General features: G+C 44.9%; 6 protein-coding genes across 12 annotated transcripts in view; 3 read left to right on the top strand and 3 right to left on the bottom strand.

The window, feature by feature from the left end:
• LOC112348566 (pentatricopeptide repeat-containing protein At4g33170-like) overlaps positions 1-2464 on the top strand; it is a 3550-nt gene extending 1086 nt beyond the window's left edge. For all 4 annotated transcript variants that reach the window (XM_024681365.1, XM_024681363.1, XM_024681364.1 and 1 more), the window contains 2 exons: positions 1-125; positions 181-2464. The exon at positions 1-125 is cut by the window's left edge and continues 77 nt beyond it. In XM_024681365.1, coding sequence (XP_024537133.1) covers positions 202-1833 — 1632 coding nt within the window. In that variant the 5' untranslated portion in view covers positions 1-125; positions 181-201 and the 3' untranslated portion in view covers positions 1834-2464. The remainder of the gene's footprint in view (positions 126-180) is intronic.
• A 973-nt stretch (positions 2465-3437) lies between these two features.
• Positions 3438-5594, top strand: LOC9646578 (tobamovirus multiplication protein 1). Its single transcript, XM_024681371.1, has 13 exons — positions 3438-3691; positions 3751-3801; positions 3845-3878; positions 3930-4016; positions 4081-4132; positions 4180-4366; positions 4420-4515; positions 4567-4627; positions 4678-4742; positions 4805-4870; positions 4925-4982; positions 5035-5267; positions 5329-5594. The coding sequence occupies exons 1-13, from the start codon at positions 3569-3571 to the stop codon at positions 5350-5352; spliced, it is 1137 nt and encodes a 378-aa protein (XP_024537139.1). The 5' UTR covers positions 3438-3568; the 3' UTR covers positions 5353-5594.
• Positions 5595-9124: 3530 nt separating this feature from the next.
• On the bottom strand, positions 9125-10310 carry LOC9646580 (translation machinery-associated protein 22; the record flags this gene model as incomplete). The annotated part of the gene is made up of 8 exons (XM_002976367.2): positions 9125-9339; positions 9390-9473; positions 9536-9603; positions 9654-9735; positions 9783-9826; positions 9897-9962; positions 10032-10136; positions 10184-10310. Coding segments are annotated over 8 exons (633 nt in total), but the record flags the coding sequence as incomplete, so codon positions are not given.
• A 14-nt stretch (positions 10311-10324) lies between these two features.
• Positions 10325-11320, top strand: LOC9648844 (cysteine proteinase inhibitor A). Its single transcript, XM_002976231.2, has 2 exons — positions 10325-10582; positions 10985-11320. Exons 1-2 carry the CDS (start codon positions 10352-10354, stop codon positions 11177-11179), a joined length of 426 nt encoding a protein of 141 aa, XP_002976277.2. The 5' UTR covers positions 10325-10351; the 3' UTR covers positions 11180-11320.
• A 2186-nt stretch (positions 11321-13506) lies between these two features.
• Positions 13507-14980, bottom strand: LOC9646581 (ethylene-responsive transcription factor TINY). 3 transcript variants are annotated; one of them, XM_024681157.1, is made up of 3 exons: positions 14885-14980; positions 14362-14739; positions 13507-14304 (listed from the first exon to the last, which is right to left on the bottom strand). In XM_024681157.1, exons 2-3 carry the CDS (start codon positions 14522-14524, stop codon positions 13532-13534), a joined length of 936 nt encoding a protein of 311 aa, XP_024536925.1. In that variant the 5' UTR covers positions 14525-14739; positions 14885-14980; the 3' UTR covers positions 13507-13531. The 3 variants fall into 3 exon arrangements, with proteins under 3 accessions (XP_024536925.1, XP_024536923.1, XP_024536924.1); XM_024681155.1 differs by having other exon boundaries at positions 14356-14739; XM_024681156.1 differs by lacking the exon at positions 14885-14980 and having other exon boundaries at positions 14356-14797.
• A 56-nt stretch (positions 14981-15036) lies between these two features.
• Positions 15037-16410, bottom strand: LOC9648845 (DNA-directed RNA polymerases II, IV and V subunit 9A). Of its 2 annotated transcripts, none has more exons than XM_024681158.1 (4): positions 16324-16410; positions 16074-16149; positions 15819-15977; positions 15037-15310 (listed from the first exon to the last, which is right to left on the bottom strand). In XM_024681158.1, the coding sequence occupies exons 1-4, from the start codon at positions 16350-16352 to the stop codon at positions 15194-15196; spliced, it is 381 nt and encodes a 126-aa protein (XP_024536926.1). In that variant the 5' UTR covers positions 16353-16410; the 3' UTR covers positions 15037-15193. The 2 variants fall into 2 exon arrangements, with proteins under 2 accessions (XP_024536926.1, XP_002976415.1); XM_002976369.2 differs by lacking the exon at positions 15037-15310 and adding an exon at positions 15469-15688.
• Positions 16411-17081: the final 671 nt, after the last annotated feature.

Here is a 17081-nt window from a genome sequence, read left to right on the forward strand (position 1 = left end):
TCTTCGAGTGTGTGTTGCATAGGTTCCTAGTCACCTTGAGCTGATATCGACAAAGCTCACCCGCCTGTAGTTCTACAGAGGGATGCTTGCATTGCAAAGCTCCTTGAGAATTTTTAACTTGGAAAGTAAGTGTGCCATAAAGCTTTGCACATGAACTACTCATGTTCTGTTTTATTGCAGCTTTGGAAAACTGAGATAGTAATGGCTGCTTTACAAAATCCTCCAGAAACACTTTGGACCAGGAAAACATTTACGAAGCAGGAACAACACCAGGACATAGCGGTGCTGATAAATGCCTTGAAGCAGTGCAGACGTTCAAAGGACCTGGAGAAGGGACGGAAAATTCATGCAGAAGCAATCGAAAGCGGCAGCATCTCGAACATTTACGTGTCAAACACTCTGATCGACTTCTATGCAAAGTGTGGGAGCATGAACGAAGCTCGCAGTGTGTTCGACAAGCTGCAAGCCCGCGAAGTGGTGTCCTGGAATACTCTAGTGATGGGCTACGTGCGAAACGGACAGAGTGACCTCGGCTTGGATTTATTTTCAGCCATGCTGGCCGAGGGCTGTGCTCCAAACGGCAGAACTTTCGTTGCTGCGCTCAAGGCTTGTCTCGGTCTGGCTGAGAACGAAGACGGCAAGAAGATCGACGGCAAATGGATGAAGGCTAGATCTCTGGAGCAAGTAATGGCACTTCATGTCCTGGCTGTGAATTACGGGTGCGAGCTCGAACTTTTCGTGGCAAGCAGCCTGGTTGACGTTTATGCCAAGTGCGGGGCCTTGCGAGATGCTCAAAGAGTTTTCGACAGGATGAAGTTTCGTGGGGTAGTTTCATGGACTGCTTTGATGCTCGGGTACATTGAAAGCGGGAAATCCGAAGTTGCCATGAAGCTATTTCCTGGCTTGCTAGCACAGGGGTGTGGGACTGATGCTCGGGCTCTTGTTGCGGTGCTGAAAGCCTGCACCAATGTTGCTGCTCAAGAGGAAGGAACAAAAGCTGGCGATGGCAAGGTCGTGAAGTTGGTTCTTTTGGAAAGAGGCATGGCTATACACAGAAAGGTTTTGAGGAGTGGCACCTTGGATATCTTCGTCCTCAACACGCTTGTGGACTTGTACGCTTCGTGTGGGAGCATGGTGGACGCTCAGAGAGTCTTCGATACAATGCCTCGACGTGATGCCGTGTCCTGGAACGTTTTGATGCTGGGCTACGTGCAAAACCAGGAGTTTGCTGCCGCTCTCAGCGTGTTCTCGCTCATGATGCAATCCCGGGACAGCACTCCAAACTACTTGACGTTTGTCGCTGGATTGAAGGCTTGTGGGAAGTTGATGGTTTCGGAGACTGGAAGACGAGTTCATGCGGAGCTTTGCAGGCGTGGCCTGGAGAACGATGCGGTTCTAGCAGCTTCACTGGTGGACTTTTATGGGAAGTCCGGAAGAATGGTGGATGCGGAGGTTGTGTTTGATGCTACCGTGAAAAGGGATGTTGTGACATGGACTGCTCTAGCAGTGGGCTACTGCCGGCAAGGAAACACCAAGCAAGTTCTTGAGATCTTCCACAGAATGCAAGAGAAAGGACTACAGCCTGACGGGATAATGTTTCTCTCCATCTTGACTGCGTGTAGTCACGCTGGTATGGTAAATGAGGCTAAGCTCCTTTTTGAAGTGATGCGGTCGAAGTATGGGGTCAGCCCGGACATTGAGCACTACCACTGTATGGCAGATCTATTGGGACGTGTAAGCCAAGTCGACGAAGCGGTGGATGTGGTAAAAACCATGCCCTTTAGAGCGAATGTTGTTACGTGGACCACGGTGCTGGGTGCTTGCCGGAAGTAAATTTCACTTGCGTTATGTGATTTTGACGTGGAGATTACCGTCATGCAGAGTTCTTTTTATCAGCAAAGGAAGGTATTCCTTCGGGTCTCCAAAGAGAAGCGAGGGACATACTTATCCAATTATCTAAGTGAGCTACTCGTCAAGCCAAGGTCAAAAAGGTGCTAGAGAAACAATCAGGTTTCTGAAATGTGGAGAGGAGTGGTTTCAGCTATGAGCTTTTGAGTTTTCCGTGATTAACTGGAGCACTTTAGTCGTGCTAGCAGCAAACCCGCACAGGAGAAGCTGAAGGCCTTTAGAAGCATTTCCCATATGAAAACCTATGGAAGTATGGGGAGTGTTTGACAAGGTAGAACACGATGTGATCTCATGAATAGAGTATGCTCAGAATACACAGCCTGGAGTTATTTGCAACAATGGCTTTCCAACAGCATTCAGCCAAAACTCGCTGAGCGTCCGCTGTTGAGAAGAGTATTTAGCTCTCCCTTGAGAAGCCTTCACAGGCCAAGCTTCTGTGAACTCCTGTTTCTCTGCTAGCCATGCACGGTCATAGTGAGCAGATTTTAACAAGCCTTCCTCAGGTGTTGGTTTATTTATCAGCTGAATGTGACTTCAGTAGTCTAGCTTTTGAGTCTCCACCATCCCAAAGTTGAGAGGGGACCACAACCATTAGGAAACTTGCAAACAATCGAGTCATATGGACGTGACTGGTCAACTTCTAACAGTTCTCGAGTTTTACAAATAAATTTATTTATTCAATTCTATCTAATAAACACTGCTTAGTGGCATATTACTAAGTTAAAATCATTTTAATTTTTAGGAATATAATAAAATTATTATTATTAAAATGCATTTTTGTTTTATCAACAATTTTTTGATTTCCATATCAAATAATACTGCACAAAAAATTAGTTTAAATTATAATATAAGAATATACAAGGGCACATTCACAAATACGTAAAATTGTAAGACTTTTGTTTAATAATATTAACTATAACTTTTTTGTCAAAATCAAATGTTTATAATTATTCTTGGATCACAAAAACTGAGTCATATATTCATGTTAGCATAGCATTATTAATTTTAATTTAATTTATGTTTTAGATTCTTTATAATTAAAAGAAACAGTGGTAAAAAAGTAATTTAAGCTATATATACTAAATATCAAGATAGTGTAAAAAATTTAAGCCAACTAAGAAAATTTATAATTTATTTATTAAATAGTTATTTTTAATTTGATTTATTTTTTGAAATTGTTTTGGCTAAAATTTTAGATGAGATGCATAAATGCATGTAAATAGTGATGAAATTTCAAGAATGTAGATTATTTTATTCCACATAATCAACAACCATCATATCAATCTTCTATAATTCTTTAAAATCAAATAGCATAAATTATTTGTTATATAAATTATGAATTACAAAATAATAATAATTTTAAAAAATCAACAACAAAATGGGTATGAAAGGAGTATTTTGTACTTAATAATAATTTCTCCTTTTGTCCTCCTATTTTTAAATATCTTTAAAAATTAAAAACTATTAAATATTAACTTCAGGAAATTAATCTCATTAATTGTCTAGGGTTTATAGGATTAGGGTTTGGATATTTTGTGTGAAGAGGGGGAAATGCGCGATCGATCGGAGCAGGGGCGAGGAGGGACTGGATGTTAGGCAGCAGGGCCGCCAGCAGGAAAATGCTTTGGTCCAGATTTGGGCCTGGATCGGGCTGAGCATTATGATGTATAGCGCATGGATTGGGTTCCAGCGCGCGAGCAGATGCCCGGATCGGGAGATTACCATCGCCAATTCGATCCTAGCTGCGATCAATGCGCTGATAGCTATTGCGGCATTTTCACAGGCAGGGCAAAATTTTTCCTTCCGCAGTTTTCTCTCTTTAATCAAACAAAACTCTCGCAGCTTCTTCGATTGTACTTGTATACTCTGCCATTGCGGTGGACACGGCAAAAGGTATGCCTGTATTCTTCTCTCGATCACTGTTTTTCCCTTCCAGGTTTTTCATTGTTTGATTGGCGTGGCGAGTCTTGGTACGCTTGTTAGCTAGTGTAAAATCCTTGCGTTACACAGGTTTTGGACAGGATATTGTCTATATTTCGTGCTAAACGTGATTGCACCCTGCCAAGGATGGTATTGCTGGAAGCATGCGTGTGGATTTATAGCCATGGGTACGTCTTTAATGTGTGTGCTTGGCTCGTTTTACTGACAACGAGTGTTTCTTTATTGATGCAGCTGTTCCTCAGATACTGTTTCTTGCTACCTTCTTGCTGTTGTTATCGTTCTGGTACGCTTCCTTTTGTCTAGTGTATCGAGAAACTTATCCTCTATCAGGGTGGATCTTTGTCATCAAGCCACAGATAAGGAAGAGGAGGAGGATGACGAGGAAGAAACTGATGGAGCTCAAGCACAGGCTACAGTCGGCAAGGATCCCAAAGTCCCAGTGCACACGGACAAGCATCGCCGCTGTTGTCATTGGTGGAGATCCAGAATTCATGGCCGTCAGAAGTTTGTGATAGCGGTGAGTTTCCAAGTTACTTGGGTATTTGGTACTAACTTGAATTATTTTTGAAGGTTGTGATGCTGATATTCATGATCACCTTAGTCTGTGCAATTCTGATATGGATCGGGATGGGGGACAACTTCATAGACTCTGGGACTGTTGCCGAGGTGACAAATAATTATTGGTCCATGCTGCGTTGACATGATACTTGCTTGCAGATCTACTCGGATATGCTTGCCATTGTTATTTTTTTGTCCGGTGGGGGCCTGGCAGGATATGGTATGAGGGTTCCTTTCGGGAACCGTATGTTCTAATCAAGGCTTTTCCAGGACTTGCATTATATACAAGGATGAGCAGGCTGCGTGTTGGAAAGACATCAGCAGAGTTACAAAAGGTTTGAATCTTTTTCGTTTTCTGGAAATATGAGGGGAAACTCTCAAGTTTATTTGCTCTCAGGTAGCAGGGTTGGCAGTCGTATCGGTGCTGTGCTTCTCCATACGTGCTCTTTTCATTCTTTTGGGCGTAAGTCCTGATTCCACTTTGTGCGACATCAGCTATGGTGGGCCTATTTTGCAGGTGTTTAAAATTCGCAGCCGATACACGTCCGTAGTATTCTTTCTGTATTCATTCATAGGTATGGATGCATTTCAGAAGTAATCTTTGATGGTTTGCGGTTTGTTGTTTAGGTGAAGTGATACCTTGCGTGGTGGTGCTCTGGGTGATGAGGAATAATCCGTCACGACTGAGCAGTACGCAGAGTCGGCGGTCCGTGACCTCGGTTTCCGGCTATCAGCAAGCTTTAGCGCAAGAACAGGCACTTCTGCAGCAGTGGATAGTTCCGGATGATATGGAGTCGATCATTGTGGCGTCTAGCAGAAGCAGGAGGAGCAAGTCTGGAAGAGTAGCCGATTCTTCAGAGGTACGAATGTTGTGTTTTTGCTCTCTCATCCATCAAGCTCCACTTGCATTTTACTTTCCAGGGAAGCACAAGCAATTCTGGCTAAATAAAAGCAGCGGTGTAAATACCGATTCTTTCATTTGTAATTCAGGAATTTGGCTCTGTGCCTCTGTTTTGTGGAGCTGCTGGTAACTCCTACATTCTTTTCTCCAGGACGCCTATCGCAAGCACGCAAAGTGCCATGTCTAAAAGAGATGCGAAAGCTTTCATTGAGAGGATCACCAGCGGAAAAAGTCAGTGTAAGTCAATAAAAAGTCAAGAAGTAAATGAAAGTCAATGGTATTGAAAGTTGTCTTGCTTCATTTAACTCATTCGCTGAGAGCCAAGAAGCACACTCACACAATGTAAGAGCGCTGAAAAGCTCCAGGCGGTGTCCGAAATGCCCCACCTGCAAAAGGAGACCGTGCACAATGGAGCTGGGACTCGGCCGAGATGGACGAGACGCTGGCAGTGTGCCACATCACGCGCCTCTCCGACGCCGAGAGGAGCGCGTGTGCTGGGACGCTGGGTTGGGATGGTGCGCGGGAGCAACTGGATTGCATGGTTGATTTTGCTCGCCAGCAGCTGCTCTCGACTGGATCAGCTGGAATTGTTAGCCTTGCGTCGCTTGACAAGACGAGGAGGTGAGTGAACACTTGGAGCGCATACTCCATAAACCAAGTTTTTCAACGATTGTTACACAAAGTTCTTCCACTTCTTAAGGTTGTATCCTTCGTTTTTGTTTCCCTTTGCTAGTGAGTTCTGAGTTGCCTGCACGCAACACCATCGCATGGATTATTGCAGAGATCTTGTTTCACAGAATGCTTACCTCCGACGTGGTTTCCACGACTGCTATGTTATCAGCATATGCCCAAAGCGGGCATATTCTTAAATCTAACAGATTGTTTGAGAGAATGCCCGAATGGAACTTGGTCTCCTGGAATGTGATGCTCGCTGCTCACACCCAAAGTTTCCATTCCTTGGAAGTGAAGAGTCTCTTCAAATCAATGCCAGTCATGGATTTGGTGTCATGGAATGAATGGAAGCTCTCTGGAAGAAGCAAGGCAAGTCTTCGAAGTCATGCCAGAAAGAAGTATAGTTTCCTGGAACACTCTTCTTTCCTCGTTCGCGCAGCACGGGCATTTAGAAGAGGCCAAGCAATTTTTCTCGGCAATGCCGGAGCACGACTTGAAGGCCTGGAACTCGATCCTCTCGGGCTCCGCGAACTTTGAGAACTTTCGCGAGATACTGCGCCTCTTTGGAGCAATGCCTGCGAGAGATTTGATATCCTGGACTGTTCTCCTTCCAGAATGGTTTCGTCGATCGAGCCACCAAGATCCTGGAGCGGATGGAGCAGCGATGCCTGGAGCGTGATGCTCGCTGGCCTTGCTCACGGCAGCTACTTCCACCGAGCTATAGAGACGTTCCACTCGATCAAAACCACGTCTACACCTGACGAGACGTGCTTTGTGCTGGCCCTGCTAGCTTGCGGCCACGCCGGGAGAGTGCGCTGCTTCGTCTCGATGAGCTTGGATTTTAAAACGCGCCTGTGTTGTTTCCAAGATTTCTGTTGGAAGAAGTCCCGATGCATATGGGCTTTCAGTTCTGTCTATCCATTTTCTGGCTATCAGGAGAGATTTCCCGCCTGGCACTTAGGGTTTTTGGTCTGGAGAATCTCATGGCGCTGGCGCTCGAAGAGCAAGATAGATCGATTGCTGGCGGAAATTTCATGGTGGAGGCTGCTCGATTCTGGCCGCGGTGCCATGGCGATGCTCGATGCCGGTGCTGCGATGACGAGGCTCGATTCCGGGATGTCTGGCCGTGCCGCGATGGTGAGGGTCGATTCCGGCCGCCGTGCGATGGCGATGATCGCCCGTTCGATGGCGATGATCGCTGCTTCCAGCCGCCGTGCGATGGCAAGGCTCGATTCCGGGATGTCTGGCTGTGCCGCGATGGTGAGGGTCGATTCCGGCCGCCGTGCGATGGCGATGATCGCTGCTTCCAGCCGCCGTTCGATGGCGATGATCGCTGCTTCGAGCTGCCGTGCGATGGCGATGCTCGATTCCGGGATGTCTGGCCGTGCCGCGATGGTGAGGGTCTATTCCGGCCGCCGTGCGATGGCGATGATCGCTGCTTCCAGCCGCCGTTCGATGGCGATGATCGCTGCTTTGAGCTGCCGTGCGATGGCGAGGCTCGATTCCGGGATGTCTGGCCGTGCCGCAATGGTGAGGGTCGATTTCGGCCGCCGTGCGATGGCGATGATCGCTGCTTCCAGCCACCGTGCGATGGCAAGGCTCGATTCCGGGATGTCTGGCTGTGCTGCGATGGTGAGGGTCGATTCCGGCCGCCGTGCAATGGCAATGATCGCTGCTTCCAGCTGCCGTGCGATCGCTGCTTCCGACCGTGCTGCAAGGTTTGGATGTTTGCTCCTGCCACAAACACCATCCAGGTGAGTACTGTTATTAGTTTTTTAATATAGTAATGCTTATGTGTGCTTTTCAATACTTTATAGGGCAACCAGGCAAAACATGATTCCACTCTACTAGAGATTGCTCCTGTTACAAAGGCCTTCCAGGTATTTTCTTTATTTTCGCAGATTTTTAATAGTAATGTTTAATCACATGTTTTATAACAGGTGGATCCTAAGCCAGGTGGATCCTAAGCCAGGACGTCTTTTTCCAGACAGGTTTATTTATATTACATTGTTGTTATTGATAGTATTGATTACTCTTTTTTTTTTCAGATCAAATTCTTTTAAAAGCAACACAATTATTCTTGGATTTGTTTGGGATCACGGAAACTATGTAATATGTTCAGGTTAGTTTTAAATTATTAATGGAGTTATAGTTTTAACAATTTATGTTTTAGATTCCCGTCAAGTGATGGTGAATTCAAGATGTCAGGATAAAAATGCAATTAGGAAGAAGAAGGTGGTAAAATTGAGGATTGGTAAACAAGAGGAATATCACGAATATCAAGATGGAGCAGAAAAATTAATTTAACCAAGGCAATCTCCATTTACTACTATTGGTTTCTCTGGTAAGACTTTTCTATTTTAAATGTTTGGTTTGTAAATTTTGTTTTTTTAGGTAATGGCTCTGGGATAGCTAAGGCTTTGGAAGAAATTAAAAAGATGAATGGAGATGCTGGTGATATCTCAAAAAGGTTATGTGCTTTACTCAACAAAGAATCATGGAAGATAGACATAATGGTAGTTGGTTATATTGGACGAGGTAATTTTAGTTTATTTGTTATTTAAATTCTAATAATTTGACTTTTTTTCAGTGGCAAAGCTATTTCTCATTGTCGAGACAGAGCCAAAGAAATGGGTGGTAAAGGAAGTGAAGGAAGGGTGTATTGGCTCTGGAACTCCCTATGCTTTACCAGTTTTGAGGAGATCTCTTCACCGAGCCCGTGATATCAACGAGAAGACAGCTGCACAGATCGCTCTCAACGCTACTAGTGTTGCAATCGACAATGATCCTAACTGTGGCTATCCCATGAAGTGTATTGTTTTTGGGAAGATCGGGCACAACAGAGAGTATAAACAATGAGAGTCTACAGTGGAGTACTTTGTACCAGTCTTCTGGTAAGTTTTTTTTTATACTTCATGATTCTTATTGGTTATTAATGTTACAGACTACAAACGTTACTGGAAATTGTAAATTCACGAAGTGATTGTTCGCGCTGAGCATTGTCAGTGCATGATGGGATTGGGTTCAGGACGATTACTGCGCTGGGCAGTTGTGAAATTACATCTTAACCCTTTGAGAGGATGAAAAAGTGGGTGTATAGCGAAACTCAGCCATTTTACTAAAAACGACACTTGAATAACTTGCTTTTTCCTGGTTGGCCATGCGCTGTTCTCACTATATATTAGAGGCCATATTTAAAAAATATATGTCGCTAAAACAAAAAGTTTCAAATGTCCTAGATGTTGAACTTGGAGCATTAACACTTGGAGCATTAACCTCATGCAAAGAATCAAACAGAAACTTCAGCACGCAGGAACCTTCTTTCCATCCTCAATGAAGTAAATAGCTGACTCAGGGATCTGTATAATCAAATCGATTTAGCACATAGCATGAGAAAAACGTAGCTTACATTCTGCCATGTTTCTGTGATGAACTCTACGATATCTAGTAGAATGTCTCCTTGCACATCGATTTGCTCTTTCTCGGTAGGACCCTAGTCATCCAGAGAAAAAGGAACTTATCTTCAAATTCAAGCAGGCCCGAGGGAATACAAACCTTCACGACCGAAGCACCGCTTGCAAACTTCTTTCCAAGTTTCTTCGAAGCGTCAGCAAGCTTGACACCTACATTACAATGTCGAGAGATCAAAACAAAAGCAATAGAAGCTGCCTACCAAACATGTCGAGGCCTTTGATCGTTGTCAAGCACTTTCTCTTGTTCCTGGTAACTCTCTCTACCAACACTTCAAGCTTTTCCTGCACACAACATCGTAAAGAACTTCCAAAATCACAAAAGTTCTCACCTTCTTTTTTATCTTTCCTCCTGGCAACCTCTTGATCTCCTCCTCTACACGTAGAACAGAAAAAAACGAGTTAAAAAAAAAAAAACACAGCTCTAGAGCAAGAGCATGGATTACCTTGCGTTTTAGAGCTATTCCCCACATCCGATACTGTCATTCCTCCCAGCTGCTGAGCAATCTTCTCTGTAAGGAAACAAAGAAACAGAGCAAAGATTTAAGCCTCTAGAAGAAAAAAAAAACGCTTTACGCTGCCTTTCACAAGCTCGGGGTACAAATCCGAGGCATTCTCCACAAGCCATGGCTTGCATTTCTCGAAATCCGGCCCAAACTCGCAGTACTCCGGTGGCAAGCTACACACTGCTGAAACAAAATCACGAATCGCGCGAATCTACAAGAGAACATACCTCCGCAATACAGCATTTTGATCTTCCACGCGAAGAACCCTAACAGCTTCCCTTTAACAGGCACCGCCCCGTTAGCGCAAATGCCGTCAACGTGTCGCCATCGCGGCCGTTGATTTAGGGTTGCCGGTTATAAAGTGAGAAGGGGGCAAAGAATGCTTGGGCTTGGCGATGGCTATGGCGACGAAGATGACGCGCGCGTGGGTTTGGATCGCTGTCGCAGCGATGCTCCTTGCATGCCGTGTGGGTGAGGCGAGTCGATTTGGTAGGGATAGGAGGATCGAATTTGGGGGCGGCAAGCCCGTGTCCTCGCTGGTGGGCGGCTGGAGCGCGATCGATCCCAAGGACCCCAATGTCGTCACGCTTGCGAAATTTGCAGTCCACGAGCACAACAAGAAGCTGGTAAGCCATCAAATCCTTCTTCTTGGCGCTTGAGTTTGTTTTCTATGATTTCTTTGGTAGATCATAGAGTGATCTGTGATCTTCCTTTGGTTGCCTAGCTATACAAAATGTGGACTCCTATTTCCTTAGCTTCTTTGCGCTTTGAGTTTACTTTCTTCTTCTTCTTCCTTTGTTTCTTTGGTAGCTCATAAAGTAAAATTGTGATCTTCTCCTCCATTTCTTTGGTTGCCTAGCGACACAAAATGTGGACTCCTATAATTTCCTTGGCTTCTTTGCTTTGCTTTGCTTTGCTTTGCTTTGCTTCTCTCCTATAACTTAGCCATCGAAAATGGTGGACTTCCCTTAGTTTTCTTCCAGATTGGAAATGTGGAAGCTTATATAACTTGTGATTCTTCCTTCCAGAGTGGCCATGGGACGCTCTTGTACTCCAAACTGGTGGAAGCGAAGAGCCAAGTAGTGTCCGGAGTGATGTATCTCCTCACGGTCGAGGCCACGGATAGCAAGAACAGTGTTTGCAGCTACGAGGCCAAAGTTTGGGTGAAAGAGTGGGAGAACTTCCGGAGATTGATGTCGTTTGATCCAGTGACTAAATCTTAGGCAGCAGTACCGGCGGCAAAGATGGAAAAAAATAACTCAAAAACAGGTTCTCCAGTTGTTCTAATCCAGAGAATTGTTGCTCGGTGTTCCTTCGCGGCCATTTCACGGGCATTAAATAAAAACATTGGCAGTTTCCCGGGATAAGTATGAGTTGCCAATTTCAGCCGCAGTGGAACACATATCCACAACAAACCAAAAACTTTTACCCACGTAGCGAATAGTTTGATTCCTTGTTCATAGTGCTTGCCAACTTTCCCAATGTATATATATGCCAATGATTGTGTTGGAATCACAATCACCACCATGACACACTAGTGACTTACAAAGCACATTCTTGACATGACGAAGTCATGATTTATTTCGATAATTCAATGTTCTAGCTTGTACATTCTAGGTATATTCACTATGATCTTTCAGCCTTGTTTAGATTTAATAAATACTAAACCATACGCATGAGAATAGTATTTGACCGATTTTGTAAGGTCTCGTACTGTAATGCAGTGGCAAATGCTTGACAAAATTTCGTATGAAAAGTTTCTGGGCACGTAGCAGAATCTAGAGCTCACAGCGAACCAAGCACACGTTTTATTGTAGCGTGAGCCAAAAGCATGGATAAATGTATGAACAACTTCGGTCCTTTGGTGAGTGGATTGTCAAATCGTCCCTGAAGTTTTGTCCGCTTTCCTTGGCCTTTGTAAAATAGTTCTCAAAACATGAAACAGCAGGAAAATAACTGATCAAATCATATAGATCTAAACAAGATATAGTCAAAGCGTCGCATTCGCAGGAATTCCGCAGAGCCCAGAGCCCAGAGCCAAAGTGCCACATAAACGCAGCGATCTTTCAGTCAGGATCTTGTGGCAGCGATCATATGGACCAAAAGGCTGGAGTTGCAGAGAAGCTCTAATCAAAAGAACAGTAATTCAAAATCAGGCAAGCAGGAAAACAGGGAGAACTTAGCAGGGAGAACTTGGCAGGGCAGTGACCTTCAATCCGACACAGGGTCAAGTATCTTCGATAATTCTCTCTGAAATTATTGTTCCATGCTGTGCTGGTGTGTGTGCGTTCAAGAACGAGAAAAAGGGGAAAGAAAAAGATTGGATACTTTATTTCTACAGAACAATGCTTTCACATTTAAAGAGCACACACCCCAATGCTCCAACGCTGATCTTAATATTTTTCTTTCGACCACGTACTGCCAGCACGCTGGACCGGTGTTAATTTTTGTTATTTTTCAGCCAAGTTTACAATCAAACAAAGCAAATTCGTTAGCAAAAGTAGCTGGTTCATAAATCTCTTTCCTTGTCATAAATCTCGTGAAATGGCACACAAGAGACTTTCCAGTACGAAAGCGTACGAAAGCGAAGGGGTGGCGGCGGCGATGAATCCAGGGATAAGCTCCCAGCTTTATGTTTAGTTGTAGCATGTACTTGCCTTGGCCTTAAAACCAAGTCATGCTAAATTGGAACAAACTCAGAGGCAATGGATTTGACCCACTTGATCAGGTTACAGAACGGTGTGTCACTCTTACGGAACTTTTTAACGGTGATTGTGTCGAAAGCTTTTGTTGAATTCGAGCCTGTAACTTTGAAGATAATAATTCTGATATTAGTAATATAATACTGTACAAAACGCACAGGATGATTCAAGCATGTAGCAGATCTATCAACTTGCATTTGCATTGGACACAGGTCAGAGGGAAATGAATCTAAATGATAATTCATGTGCTAAAAATACAAAACAAGTAGCAAGAGTTTGTACAGTATGGGTCTCTTCTACTCCTCCTGTCCATCTTACTGAGGGAGTGACGCACCACATTTGTGCAACGTAAGAGTGTGCTGGATCAAATTTATTACCAGCCAGTTCTCCATGTTGAGTCTAGAGAGAAAAAATCCAAAAAAATAAAGCGCTCTAGAAACATCCAAACTGGAATCTCAGTTGGCAAGATCAAAACACTGAAACTTTTCCATTCGTTTAAAAGAGAGTTACCATTCTCAGAGCTTCTACTTTGTCTAGTATAAACTTTATTTCACAAGAGCTCTAGAACCAAAGAGGGGAAAACGAAAACAGGCCCACGACCCGAAAAATCCAAGCTGAGAGGTTGTAGTTTTGGAGAATGGAGACGACGGTCTTCGTCCCTGCATACTCTGGGCCTAGCACATGTATGAAGCTCGTAGGGCAAAGCATAGATTTGTGCCAGCAGCATCAGTCCAAGCATCCTTTCCAATTCAACATTCTTCTGCCAAGAACAAGAAGAAAATAAAAAAGAGAAAAGAAGCCAGCGAATTCCACCTATAGAGATCAGCAGGCTTTGGGACGATACTGCGTTTGCCTAGAGTGTAGCTTTGTCACTCAAGATAGATTGAGCTCCTCAAAGTTCCACAGTCTAATCTCCTCGTCTACTTCCACTTCCACCACGCTCAATCCTCCTTCCCACATCGGCGGGGGAGCAACGAGCAAAGCCTGCGCCATATGCGATAGCATGACGCTCGGCATCATAAACACGAGATCTTCGTCCACATAGTTGATCACGGTGGTAGCAGTAGACGCTGTAGAAGTGCTAGAGCCACTCGACTCGAGCTGCAAAATCGATTTTTGTTGGCTCGTCGCCGGGGGTATCGATTCCACCGCTGATGGAGCGAGCACTCCCGCTGCTACTTTGGGCTCTTGGAACTCTTGGAACTCTTCGTTCTTGGTGTGATCATCGACGAATGCAAACGCTGCAGCCACCGCGGCCTCTTGAATCGCCTTTGGAGACAAGGCCGAGGGGCGAGGGAGCGAGTCGGCCGACTCTGGAAAGTTGAGGAGCGCGGCGTCGCCCTTGAGGCTCAAGGCCGCCACGTCGTGAGCTCGGGCCGCCATCTCGGGTGTTGGAAACGATCCCAGCCATATCCGCGACTTTTTCTTGGGCTCGCGGATCTCCGACACCCATTTCCCCCAGCTCCTACGCCGGACCCCTCTGTACACCCGGTGGTGTGCTCCGGAGCTTCCAAAAGATGGTTTTTCCTTGGCTTCCTCCATAGGCTGAGCATGGCTTCCGGTCCTCGTCTTCGCTTTCTTCGTGGCCTCGCTCGCCAGCTCGCTCAAAAATCTCTTTTCGGGATGCTTGGACGAGAGGTTCGCCTCTGCAAGCACAGAAAAGATGTGAGATCAAATGGAAGAACTTTGTACCATACCATTACCATTACTGCTCAAAGCGATGGCGGATTCCTTCTCGGTGTGATGGTGATGATTACATTGCAACCTTAGAATTCCTGGAGTGGAGCTCGAGGACGAGAATCCGGAAGAGCAACAAGTATCCGGAGACTTCTTTTGTCGCCACCAATGTGACTTTGCTTCACCCATTGGATCAAACCAACAACTTGGGCACCGCGGAGCAGCACTGCCTTTGCTCTGCTCGAATGCAATCTTTGGAAAGCTTCACTGCCGCTACAGCCCCTGCTACTACTGCTGCCCGAGCGCAATTCTCCCCTTTCAGGCATGGACGATTTCTCCTCGACAAGGAGGGAGCTTAAATGCTCTCAATTGCCACGGAGATGACCCGGAATGGCACACATCACCTCCAGAAAGGAAAGAAAAAAGAAAAAAAACACGAAAACAAAAAGCATCAGTAAATATAAAGAGGAAGGAACGAAAAGAAAAAACAATGAAAAGCATCCAAATCAATGTCAAGGTGGTCAGCCAAAACCGTATACTCCAGCGTACCTTATTTACATGCATTGAAGAGGTAGAAAGCCATGAACTGGGACGAGGAGAAGCTTCAAGCAAACTTTGCATGGCTGCAAGAAGCAACATGATAATTCCACAGAACTGGGACCCTTTTGCCAATATATACTCCCGTGCAAAATAACTGCCACTTTAAAAGGTAACGTTTTTAAAGTTCCCGGATCGAGAAAATACACGATTACCAAACTCGAAGATGGAAAGATTAGGAAATACCTTTGTTCCAGGCTCACAACAGAAAAGGTGTTTACTTTAAGCCCCTACAGGAAAAACACGATTAATACCTTTGTTTCAGGCTCTGGCGATGAAAGCGCCTTGTTTGATTTTTTTTCTTCTTCCACGCAGATGTTTCTTCGCATGGGATTTCCAAATGTCCGACTTTAAACATGGCATCTTTGGACGTAGCATCTGTGAAAGAGAAGTGAGCGCTTACTCAACATCTCGTGAGCTGGATCCTCTAAAAAATTCCTGGGCGAGGAAGGGGGGCACAGGTGGAGAAAGAGAAAGAAAGCTCTAGCCTTTACGACGGCCTAGCCACAAGTTGTAGTGGCGAGAAGACCAACAACTTTTCGATACTCCCTCTCACTTTTCTATCAGATTTTATGTGATCAATATAGGCAAGCACACCGTAGCTTGCAGAACTTTTCGAGTGTCCCAGGGAGAAAAAGATTATTGTAATCGGTGAGTGACCAGCGATCGAGATCATGAATCTCGCCATCGGTAACCACAATTGGGATTGCAACAGACAAAGAAAAGAGTCATCCCCTCCTCTCCTCTTGTGGTTGCCTAGCGGAAGAAAAAAATCAAGAAACCGCAAAAAAAAAAACCACGTAAACATTCCAAACTTTCAAGCCATGGATGAAAGCAAGCTAAGAGAAAAAAGAAAAAAAGAAAAAGAAAAAGGAGAGGCACAAACCTGAAAAAAGACGGCTTCTCCGTGCTTGCATCTGACGCATCGAACAGATTTTGTACGCGGTAGCGTAGGATCCGACGCAACGTCCTGCAAGACTTGCGTACGCTCCCCAGCGCTGTGATGGACTTCGTTCCTGTACACGCAGTTATTGTCCGCTACTTCCTGACCAGTAGCGGAAGTTTCACAATCACCAGGAAGAAGATCAAGGAGATCAGTGAAATGCGTGACTGGATCTCTAAAGAATCAAAGAGATCTTACTTGGTGGTCGCAGTTCCGACAGGCATACAGCAAGATCTTTTGATCCCGGTCCTCCTTGGGATACAGGATGTTGTTACTGCAAGAGGGGATCCAAAGCCTTTCAATGCCACGAGCAAAAACCACACTTTCAATGCGACGAGCATTCATTCGTTCGAGGAAATCAATGAATTTCCTGACACCCAATGCGGAGTTACTCAAGATGCCGCCGAGCGCGAGCTCCAGCGACGCGAGACGAGCAAACCCAACTCACCATTCCCGGCAGAACTTCATGGTACTCATCCTTGCGGGAGTTTCCTTTTCCCCTTTGCACGTTAGGGCTGGGAAGTAACAGTGATAAACCCTAATTACGTGTGCATGAGGTTTTCTTTCTCTATCTCTGTTTCCAGCTTGATTTCGAATCTCTCCAGTCCAGGAGTTTCGACATCTCTACGTCAAAGGTGGGTCATTGATCAAGGCCAAAATCTTTTGCTCTCTCTCTCTCGCCTCTCCCTCCTCAAGACCCACGAGAGAGCTTGTTTCAAGAGACAATGAACGCAGTCAAGTGTACGAATGCCGCCACGCCCTCACAGCTGTTTTCTTTAGAAAAAAATTACACGAATCGGGACGTGAAATCACTACTTTGTTTTTTAGTATGATTTTTTGTAGAAGCTCACAAATCCCCAAACAAAGTAACTCAACCCTCGTCAGGCGAAAAAGTGCTGCTTTGTTTGGACCGTGCAGTTAAAAATCGCGACTTTAATGGAGACGCAGAGAACGCAATATGAATGGCAGGAAGACCATCCTCGAATCTTCATACACGGCATTGCCACAGCAAAAAGAAAAGTAGATATTACCCTTGAATCACTTTCGGTCATCTTCCAGCAAAAGCAAGGAGTTTAACACAGCGCTGTAGATTGCCAGACGTTCAAGCGCTTAGTATATAATTTGTCTTGTATCAATGGGTTCGGATATGGGTGATTTGTGTGGAACTCATGGTCATTAGTATAATATAATATATCGATTTGATTA

This window comes from Selaginella moellendorffii, unplaced genomic scaffold, assembly GCF_000143415.4.
Source record: "Selaginella moellendorffii unplaced genomic scaffold, v1.0 SELMOscaffold_30, whole genome shotgun sequence".
Taxonomy (NCBI): Eukaryota; Viridiplantae; Streptophyta; class Lycopodiopsida; order Selaginellales; family Selaginellaceae; genus Selaginella; species Selaginella moellendorffii.